Consider the following 11,062-nt stretch of genomic DNA (forward strand, 5'->3'; position numbering starts at 1 on the left):
CCCCTTTCTTGTGTGGACTGACCATAAGAACCTAGAATACCTACGAACGGCAAAAAGACTCAACTCACGCCAGGCACGGTGGTCGTTATTCTTTTCTCGTTTCCGCTTCACGCTGTCGTATCGCCCTGGTTCCAAGAACGCTAAACCTGACGCCCTCTCTCGCCAATTCTCCACTTCTCAGGACGCATCCACCACGGAGACTATCCTTCCTCCCCAATGTCTTGTGGCAATAACCCGGCTTACTGTGGAGCAGCTTGTCCAGCAGACCCTCGAACGGGAACCAGGCCCAAGCACCGTCCCACCTGACAAGCTCTTTGTTCCAGTCTCTGTACGACCACAGGTGTTGGACTGGGCTCACAGTTCCAGACTGGCATGCCATCCTGGGGCAGCACGCACTCTCTTCCTCCTTCAACAGCGCTTCTGGTGGTCCACGATGAAGGAGGATGTCAAGAACTTTGTGGCGTCCTGTGACACCTGTGTCAGGAACAAGGTCACCAACCGCCCTCCAGAGGGCTTCCTTAGACCGCTCCCCATTCCCCACCGCCCTTGGTCCCACATCTCCATCGACTTCGTCACCGGCCTACCACCATCCCAAAACAATACCTGCATCCTGACCATTGTGGATCGCTTCTCTAAGTCTGCCCATTTCATACCACTACCGAAACTCCCGTCTGCGAAGGAAACAGCTGAACTCCTAATCAACCATGTCTTCCGACTTCACGGACTCCCAGTCGACATCGTCTCGGACAGAGGCCCCCAGTTTTCTGCCCAATTCTGGAAAGCCTTTTGCAACCTCGTCGGTGCTAACCCCAGCCTTTCTTCCGGTTTCCATCCCCAAACTAACGGCCAAACGGAACGAGTCAACCAGGAGCTGGAGAAAGCTTTAAGATGCATGGCCACCCGGGATCCGTCCTCCTGGAGCCGCTTTTTACCCTGGGTCGAGTACGCCCACAACTCGCTTCCTACCTCCTCCACAGGCATGTCCCCCTTCCACTGTTGCCTGGGCTATCAACCACCCCTCTTTCCGACCCAGGAAGAGGAGGTAGCCGTCCCCTCAGCCCAAACCTTTATCCGGCGCTGCAAGAGAACATGGCAGCGTGCCCGCAACCAACTACGGCGCACCGTAAGTGCCTTCCAAAGCCAGGCTAATCGTCATCGGTCACCAGCACCTAGATATCTTGTCGGCCAAAGGGTCATGCTGTCTGCACGTGACCTCCCCCTCAAGACCACATCCAAGAAGATTTCACCAAGATTCATCGGCCCTTTCACCATTACCCGGATCATAAATCCATGCTCCGTCCGACTAGCTCTACCACTCTCTATGCGCAGAATCAATCCTACATTTCACGTTTCCCAGATCCGCCGACTGGTCCCCTGTCCACTATCTCCACCCATCCATCCCCCTCCCCCCCCTCGACTCATAGACGGAGGTGAAGCCTTCACAGTCCGTAGACTCCTCAGGTCTCGCCGCCGCGGTCGTGGTCTCCAGTACCTGGTGGACTGGGAGGGCTATGGCCCTGAGGAGCGGAGTTGGGTACCAGCCAAATTCATCCTGGACCGCTCCCTAATCGCTGACTTTCATAGACTTCACCCTGAGGCGCCTACTAGAACGCCAGGTGGCGTTCTTAGGGGGGGGGGTACTGTCACAAACCGTCAAGCTACAGCTCTGCCATGATCATATAAGCACTCCTGCTCCACGTTCCCAACCACTCCTTGCTTCTTGCCACCTCACCTTCCGCTCTCAACACACCTGTGCATTATCTCCAATCATCCTCCTTACCTATTTAAACCACGCTCTGCCACAGTCACGTTGCCAGATTATTGTGTGCCTTTCGTAGCCCAATTTTCCAGCGTTACTTTCATGTCTTGACTACCTGTTACCGACCACGCTTCGTTTCTTCTCGACCACGCCACTGTCTCACGTTTGGATTTCACGCTCACGGAGTTTTGTTATCGACCCTTGGATTTGCCTCAACGACCACGAATTCGGATCACGGACCTTCTCTTGTCTCTCTGGCTCTGAACCTTGCTCACCTTTGACCACGATAAAGCTTTGCAAAACCAGCCACCAACCTGTGCGGCGTCTCCATTCGCCCGCCGGTTCTCCACGTCTCTGCAACACTGCGCGAATCGCGCTGCACACCAAGTTTCCTCACCGGCTCTTTGCACTTCCGCATTCCTGCACAGGACACACAAGGCGCTCTCGCCGACTCGCGACGCTTTAGCATTCCTCACAGGTCCACGCTGCACACAGAGCGCTCACACGCGCTTCCGCATTCCAGCGAGACTCTGCTCACGCCACAGCACAGAGCTAAACCGGCACTTTTTCTTTGATCCACTCGGCCGGCTCAGTCTGCTACACAAGCACTACCACAAATCACAGGTCTAACTCTGCGCTTGGATCCATCACGCCCTCTAGCGCTCCGTGACAAAAAAGGTCATACCGTAAATAAATCACACTGAACAGTGAAATAAAGTTGGCGTGAAAGTATGTCAGGGGTTTTTGGGCTCCTACTAAGAATGGAAATCAAGGCTTTTGCATTGCCTTTACAAGCTCAATAAATAATTGACTGTAAGGTTACTATTTCATTCAAATAAGAAGAGTTATAAACTTCATAACTCTGGGGTATGAAGAGGATCCCCAATGTGAGAATGCAAAGAAATCAGGTTGGTGTGTTGAAGTGTATGAGCTCTGGAGGGGAAAAGAGAATGAAGAATTTATCGGAAAGCCGGAGGGATTGTTGCAGGTAATGAATTATATTGTACGCAGGGACTCTGATCAATTTTTTAATCAGCTGATGTTTATGGAGAAGTGTATGTGGTAGACCAGATAGAAGAGTATTCCAGTGATCAGTGTGGGAGCGGACAAAATAATGTTGCTTTGTGGAGAAGGACTATACAGAGGCATGCAAAGCCATGAAGATGGATGTATTTTGACTTTAAAATACAAAGCGCTGTCTAAGCAGACTTCCAAGTTCTTCACTGGAAAAGTGGGAAAAACTGAGAAATCTTTAATGGAAAGGTAAAAAACTTGAGGCAGGAGGGTGGAATGCTCACGCTTTGTGCTGTGCATCATTTGCCTACAATAAAAGTGTTAATGAATTCTAAATTTCCTAAACATATTACTAAGGGGGAGAAGATAGACTTTAAATGCTGATGAATGGTAACAGTGTTAGTAATAAAAAGGTCATGAATGCATTAAACTGAACAGTGAAATAAAAGTGGTGTGAAAGTGTGTCAGGGGGTTTCAGGATACTACGAATGGAAATCAAGGCTTTTGTGTTGCTTTTAGTTTTTCATTCAAATCAAAGTTCATATTTCATAAGCAAAAAAAAAAAACAATGAAAGTATTATTTTCGTGCATTGAAAAAAACACTGCTATAGAAAGCAAAATAGACGGACAAAACTGACTATACTTCATCTCACTGGATGAGCTTTTCATCCCAGTAATAAGTGGAAACCAAACAGCTGTTAGATGTTTCAGATTTAGTAGGTCACTGAAGATTGGAAACTCTTGCCAGGTTTATTTTAGAAAGAGAATTTGAAAATAAAACGATGGAACTCTGTAATACTGTTTGTTTTGTGTTTGTATCATTTTATATTAGAAGAAAGATCTCCATGAACTCCAGACTGACAATCCTGGTTAAATATACCTTGAGCTGGGGCTTAGCACTCAGCTGTCCTTTCTCTACATTGCTAGGAAACAAGAATCAGTGCTGAAAAATAAGCTGACAAACATGTTGTACCCATTTCTGCATCAAGTTTAAATCAAATATAACAGGTTACGGTTTTGCACGTACAGTATAAGGTGTATTCTGCTGTGTACTGTCTACCGCAATTTTACGTAAGAATAATATCCATTAGTGTGTAATTAATAGAATGTACACAAACAGTGAACAGGAATAAAGCAGTGGTTCTTAAATCAAAATGTCCTTGGGGGAAACCGATCTATTGTAAACCTCATCTGCATCCAAAATGCTTTGGTGATGCACTTTAAAAAAAATACAGGTGTTGTGAAAGTTTTTATTGACTTCCTAAAGATCCAGGTTTCAAAAACACATATCTAGCATTATTATTTTTTTGTATTTATAATAACTTACATTTATGTTTATTTCAATCACATAATGACGTAAAAAGGATCAATCTGCTCTTCCTTTTTAATCAGACATTTGCAACAACACAAATAAATAATTAAAACCTTCATAACAAAACAACAGCAACTTAGCAACACAGGTTAATAAACATAAATGTTATACTAGCCTGTTTTATTATGTACATAATATGATACTCATAAAGGGATGACAGAGCTGCATAAATTATTTCACCTTGGGAGTGTCCAGACTGGTTATATTTTATTCTACACAAAACAGAAGAATGAAATATGCCTGGGTGGCACGTTTGCTAGCACACAGGTGGTTAGCACCGTCGCTTTGTTCCTCCAGGGTCCGGGTTCGATTCCCATCTCGGGTCTGTGTGCATGGAGTTTGCATGATTTCCAGTGCTTGGTTGGTTCCCTCTGTGTGTTTCCTTCCACAGTCCATAGACATGCAGATAAACCTAATTGGTGTTCCCAAATTGCCTATAGTGTGTGATGTGAATAAGGATAGGACTGTGTGTACAGTATGTGCGTATGCCCTATGAAGGATTGGCATACTGTCCATCGTGTACCCAGCCTTGTGCCCTAAGTCTCCTGGGATATAGTCTCCAGGTCTCCCGTCACCCATAATACAGGATAAACCGATGTAGACAGTGAGTGAGTGAGTGAGTGGGTGAAATGTGCCTATAGTACAGTGTATATTTACAAATAATTAGTGAATAAATTATGTTTTATTTAGGTGTGCTTCCCATGACAAGATGCCACCAAAGGTGGTCTCCCATGTCGATCATACTTAAATCCACACATGGAAGAACATTTATGTTTTCGGTTGCACCCACAAAAATATTAAAGACACTCCAAAATGCAATACTGAAATTTACTTGTAATCCAAAAGACATCTGGACACAGTTTGGTCATCACTCATCATATCATCATTACAGAGTGTTGCCATTTTCCAATGTGAATTTTTTGAGATTTCTGGTTATTGTCTTGTGTCTTGTTCATGATTCTGTCCCACAAATTTAGATGCTCTGAAACATATTTTGTAAAGTGTAGATGGTTTTAAATAGAGATTCACTCTTAAATCTCAAATATCCAAACCCATATAACCCACTTTAGCAGATTAATAAGACAACTGAAATGAAGTCCAAAATAATTATTTGCTTGTTGCAGTGCAGTGGAAAGCTTTTGTTGTATATCTTTTATGGATTGAGACATAAAAGATGTTCAGTTGTATAAAGAGATCTAAAATGGGAATGTGCTGCAGGCATAAATCTCACAAGATCAGGGACTGGCAAGTCCACCATGCATTCCTTAGAACAGATAGTGTTCTGTCTTAAAACTTGGTTATTCTCAGCTGGTCATCCTCATACTGTAGCTGCTGAATGCATGATGCATGCTTAATGTAAAGTGTATTCAGACAGTCGCAACTTCAGTGTAGCGCTGGCAGAAAACATCTGTCCCAGTTTCATATCTGTTACAGATTTTTTAAAGCTCCATTCATCTTGTATACACTAATAAGCTCGGGGAGCTTTAAGGGACAGGTGCATTACTGCTGAGGTTGCACTACGGTTGCACTGAAGCTAAGGGTTTCACAGAAACATGCAATCACAACCATTCCATTTTTATGCGTAAATAATTATGTAAGCTAAATTGATTACATTTAAATTATGGCCTGCACTTCGTCACGTACTAGTTTTACAAAACCGATGATACTACTGAGCTACACTATATTGCCGAAATTAAACTTTTGCCTGTCTTCACGTGCATATGGATTTTTGGCCATTCTTTCAGAAGTGCATGTGTAGCTGCAAAGGGTGGGCCAACATCATATTAAACTCTATGGATCAAGAATTGGATGTTTCTCAATTTTATATGCATGTGAAGGCAGGTGAGCGAATGCTTTTGGACTTGGTCTAAAAACTTTAAACAGAAGTTGGAAAACAAATATACACTACATACAGATATATTTATATAAGATTTATCCTTACATGGCCTAAATAGTATTTCTCCTTCTATACTTCAACCGCGAGCAACACTGTCTCCATTTCCGGGAGCTTTGGACAAACTGTAGGTGGTCCACTCCAATCTTGTTCTGAGGGTAAGTAGAAAAAAATATCTCCTCTTCGTCTTTCCTCAACACGTCTTCACTGTATTAGAGTGATTGTCTTGCTCGAGGGCATGCTACCTCAAAATAGGAAATGGTACCTTTGAAAGAGGAAATAACAGGCTTATTTTTTCCTTTCCACAAATGATCAAGTATTACCAGATTAAGGGGCGACAATGATACGCACCACATGATCAACTCAGACACGTCTGATGCATACACTTATTACTTTCTGTGCTGGGAAATTAATTTATATGATCATGTTATATATTATTGTAATAATATATGTTTATATATATATATATATAGTAATTATTATTATTACTATCATTATTATAATTATTATTGTTATTTTTATTATTAATATTATTATTTTTTTATTATTCATTAGTTTATTCATTTACCTATTAATTTATTTATTTATTGAAAAACGGGTCTAGATTTTTTTGTTTGTTTGTTTTAGCTTTAAGACTGAGAAAGGTGAGAGGATGATGACAAGAGTAATGTTTATAACTGTTATAAAATAATTGCAAACAGGAACTTCTTTCATGGAATTTCCACAACTATAAACTAATAAAATAGATGTGAGTCTTCCATGCGTCACTTGCCCACTAAATGTGCTACACTGCTGTAGATAAAGCTCATAGCATCTTAGTCATTATTTGTTTTGCAGTTTTTTTAGGACTGTGCAGTATAGACGGACATATCCTTTTTAAGGCATAAAATAGGTAATATGATGACCTGAATTTTTATTTAAAAAATTTTGTTTGAGGTCTGAAACACCTGCAAGGCGCTCATATAAGCACATATAAATATAAATATATATATATACTACACAATTATGCTACACTCGTAAACTTTTTCAAGAAGCTAAATATTGCTTAACAAAGTCACAGGTAGAGTAGAGTCACAATGTTTTTTTTTGTTTGTTTGTTTGTTTTTTTGTTCTTTGATGATGATATGTATGATTGTATCAAAGCCTAGTGATGAACTGTCAACTTTGTGTAAGAAATGTAATCATAAAAGTAACAATTACTGGAGATCACTTTGAAGTTGTATGGTAAGAAAAATATCAACAGTAAAAACCAGAGCTGTGTTTAATAGTGATCGTAAGAGCATTGACAAACACACACACACACACACACACACACACAACGTGATGAGAACTCACAGGATTGGGACGACAGAGGTGTGTGGCAATAATGTGTGGTTCGATGAGTTCAGACTGACTCTATTCCAAAGTGATGTGTGCATAAGGGTTAAAAGGGAAGCACATGAAGTGATGAAGCCACCATGCATACTGTACTGTACAATCCTCTGGCGGCAGTGTTATGTGGAAATAAAATGAAGTCAGCTGACGGCCTGAATGTACTGAAAGACCAGGTTTTTATGTCTATGGAGTTTTTATTCTGATTGCATGGGTTTAAGGACTAAGAATGTGAAAGTTGTTCTAGGACCAAGAGGAATCTCTGCACATGAACTGGACAACACATTGTGTGCTGTAATTATAAAATTATAATAAAATTATAGAGTATGCAACTTTTATTATTATAATTTTTTTGGCCAGGAAGTGTATTTAAAAGAATAATTCTGGTATTGAGATGTTACAGTTTTTGAGACGTTAATTTAAGTATTTCCAATATCTAAACCCACAGTGCGTTCGGACCTTTTGAATAGAATAGTGCACATCTTTTATTTCTGAAAAAGGCACTGGCCAAGTTCCAATGAGTGGTTTAGGAGGAGTTGTAGATAGTAGAATAGACCCTCCTCTTTAATTTTTTTTTACTTGACATGTTTTGAAAAAAGAAAGAAAGAAAGAAAGAAAGAAAAAGAAAGAAAGAGCTTGAAAGAAAAAGCCCAGATTCCTGTAAAAGCTTTCACAAGAGAATAGAAGATAGAAGAAATGTGTGATAATGACAGATGACGCTGACATGAGATGATGGACGGTGATCCCTACGTGTCGCCTATGCCTCACAGGCAGACGACATAAAAATGGAAAAAATAGCAGAAATATAATAGAAAGAAATTATCAATGGAAATCTCTTAGTACAAAAGGAATAACATTTTGGTCTATGCTGTTGTATGAGGTTAGACATTTTGCCTCTTGTCTTTTTTTAACCTTTCTCCTGGCAGGATCGATAACTCGGAATTGAGCTCCCTAGTGTGAGATTTAATTCACCCTAAAGTAACTTTGGTTTGTCTTTGGTGAGTTCTGATGCTAATCTTATTTTTTGGGTATAGCTTTAAAACTCACCAACACCATCACACCAAGCTCTTGCTCTCTCTCTCTCTCTCTCTCTCTCTCTTTCTCTCTATCTTTCTCTCTCTCTCTCCATACAACTTATACTGTACAAAGTCTCAGAAGCCACAATGCCTATCCCAGGAAACATAAGGTGAGGTACAAAACCTGGACAGTGGTGGTGAACCTGGACATTTGTGCATGTCTTAGGACTGTGGGCAGAAACCAGAGTACCTGGTGGAAACCCACCAAGCACATGCAACTTCCGCACACATAGACAAGAAGACGAGACTCGAACCCTCGCTAACCACTAGAGAAGAAACACTGCACTAGTAAAATGTACATTTCCCAGGGGAAAAAAAACAAGTTGGTAAATAGTAGAAAAACTTTCTCACTAAACACTTTCCCTGCTGGATGACGCCCCCATCTCTCTCTCTCTCTCTCTCTCTCTCTCTCTCTCTGTCTGGATATCACCATTTTCCACCAGACATTCCAGAAGCAAACACTTCTCTTCTTCTTTCAACCAATAAATATTGCACAACATTGAAATGGTACGGACTTTCCATTTCCCAAGTTTACCACACACACACACACACACACACACACACACACACACACACACACACACACACACAGAGTCAGAGAGAGAAAGTGGGGCAGGGTGAGCTGCACTATGAGTGGTTCAGAGCAAGGATGACGATTCTCTTCCTGCTCTATATAAACTCCTAGCTGCTCGTCCATAGCCAGACTGCTGATAAACTCCCACTACATTTATCTGGATATTTCTACCATCCCTGGACACACAATGTGCAGAGGACTAGCAGCACTCCAAAATATCTGCTTGGAAAGGTACAGAGTTTTCACCTTGCACTAGCACACATCTTTGAATTCACATTCTATAACACACGTCTATATGTGTATTGGTGTAATAACAGAATATAATTTTACTCTGCAGGGCTAAAGGGTTAAAAGCACGCATGAGCAGCTTTTTGCTGAAGCAAGACTGGAAGATTCTGTGCTATGCTTGCAAGCTGAGAAAACCAAGGTAGTCATGTCGTTTTGCATCTCGTTTGTGTGACCCAGTTATCCTTAGTGGTGTTTTGCATGCATTATGATGGGAAGGATGTGTACAGTATGCGTGTATTGACCCAGTATTTTTATTTCCTTTGTTTTCAGACTGACCTTGGAGGAATGTTTGATATGGAAGGAGTCTTTTGAAAATCTGCTCTCTAGCAAACGTAAGTAACCTACAAAAAAAAAAAAGTACAGTTTGCAAAACCTAAGAACTTAACTTGCAGATTAATAATGGGACAAATGGGACATGGGTAGGATGCTGATGGCGATGCAATTCTAATCTTAGCAATGTCAGTGTAGTGCACAGATGTGTAATCTATGCAGGATCATGCAAGATTATGCAGCATGTTATAAGTAATCTGTGCTCTCTCTCTCTCTCTCTCTCTCTCTCTCTAACAGATGGACTATATGCCTTTAGAGCTTTTCTGGTGTCTGAATTTAGTGAGGAGAACATCGCTTTCTACCTAGCCTGCAAGGATTATAAAAACACAAAATCCGAAGCTAAACTCCAAGCCAAAGCCGAGAGGATTTACAACGAATTCATTGGAAGTGAAGCTCCAAGAGAGGTGATGAATGTTATGGTTATGATATGTTTCTGTATATCATTATATTTTGATAGCAGAATTGTATTTAGACACACACAAACTCACTTCATGCTTTCTTCCAGGTCAACATTGACCACGAGACTCGAGACATCACCCAGGCCAACATCAAGCTCCCTACATCAACCTGCTTTGATCAAGCTCAGCACCGAATCTACATCCTCATGGAAAAGGACTGCTACCCACGATTCCTCCATTCCAGTGCTTACCGTGACCTGGTGATGCAGCTAACCAAAAAACACGCCAAAGCTGCCATCAAAAAAGCATGAGAAGCTTTTCCAAAAATGTGTAAAGAAGCGGAAAGATGACAGAAGAAGTGCTGTGAACCTCTGATGGCTTGGAGCCTAGACTTTTTGAGACGGCCCCTGTGCTGATCCTGATATAGGACAGCATGCCTGTAACTGGAGATGAAGACAAAGTTGATGGCTTCAGATCATAAACTCTAGCAGCCTAGGGTGGGAGAAGACCTTGCCGTTATTGTTTCCCTTTAATGGCATGAAAGACAAAGTCATGGAAAGGACTTGTGTAGCACCTCCATCACAGCCACACCAACATGTTGGGACTAAACCATCCACAATTTGGATATGCAAATAAGCTCTTCAAATTACAATCAATATTTTATATTTTTTTTAACACGTACGTTTCAATAAGGAAGCTAATTAAATTGTGATTATTTATTTCTATATTTATTTATGGACTCATTTATTTAACTTAAATGTTTTTTTTCTTTTGTAGAATGTGTGCAATATTTTTATTATGATTGTACTTTATGAAGTAAATAAAGAAAGAAAGATGAAGTTCTCATATTGTCCTTATTACATGCATTTCATGCTATTGCAATTTTAATATATAGATAGATAGATAGATAGATAGATAGATAGATAGATAGATAGATAGATAGATAGATAGATAGATATTAATAATAATAATTTTATATATAGTTT

The 11,062-nt window shown here is 40.9% G+C and overlaps 1 protein-coding gene across 1 annotated transcript; it reads left to right on the top strand.

Moving 5' to 3' along the window:
* Positions 1 to 9,196: 9,196 nt before the first annotated feature.
* On the top strand, positions 9,197 to 10,833 carry rgs16 (regulator of G protein signaling 16). The gene is made up of 5 exons (XM_053498907.1): positions 9,197 to 9,291; positions 9,398 to 9,487; positions 9,619 to 9,680; positions 9,916 to 10,082; positions 10,184 to 10,833. The coding sequence occupies exons 1-5, from the start codon at positions 9,248 to 9,250 to the stop codon at positions 10,385 to 10,387; spliced, it is 567 nt and encodes a 188-aa protein (XP_053354882.1). The 5' UTR covers positions 9,197 to 9,247; the 3' UTR covers positions 10,388 to 10,833.
* The last annotated feature ends 229 nt before the right edge of the window (positions 10,834 to 11,062 follow it).

Source organism: Clarias gariepinus, chromosome 6, assembly GCF_024256425.1.
Source record: "Clarias gariepinus isolate MV-2021 ecotype Netherlands chromosome 6, CGAR_prim_01v2, whole genome shotgun sequence".
NCBI lineage: Eukaryota > Metazoa > Chordata > Actinopteri > Siluriformes > Clariidae > Clarias > Clarias gariepinus.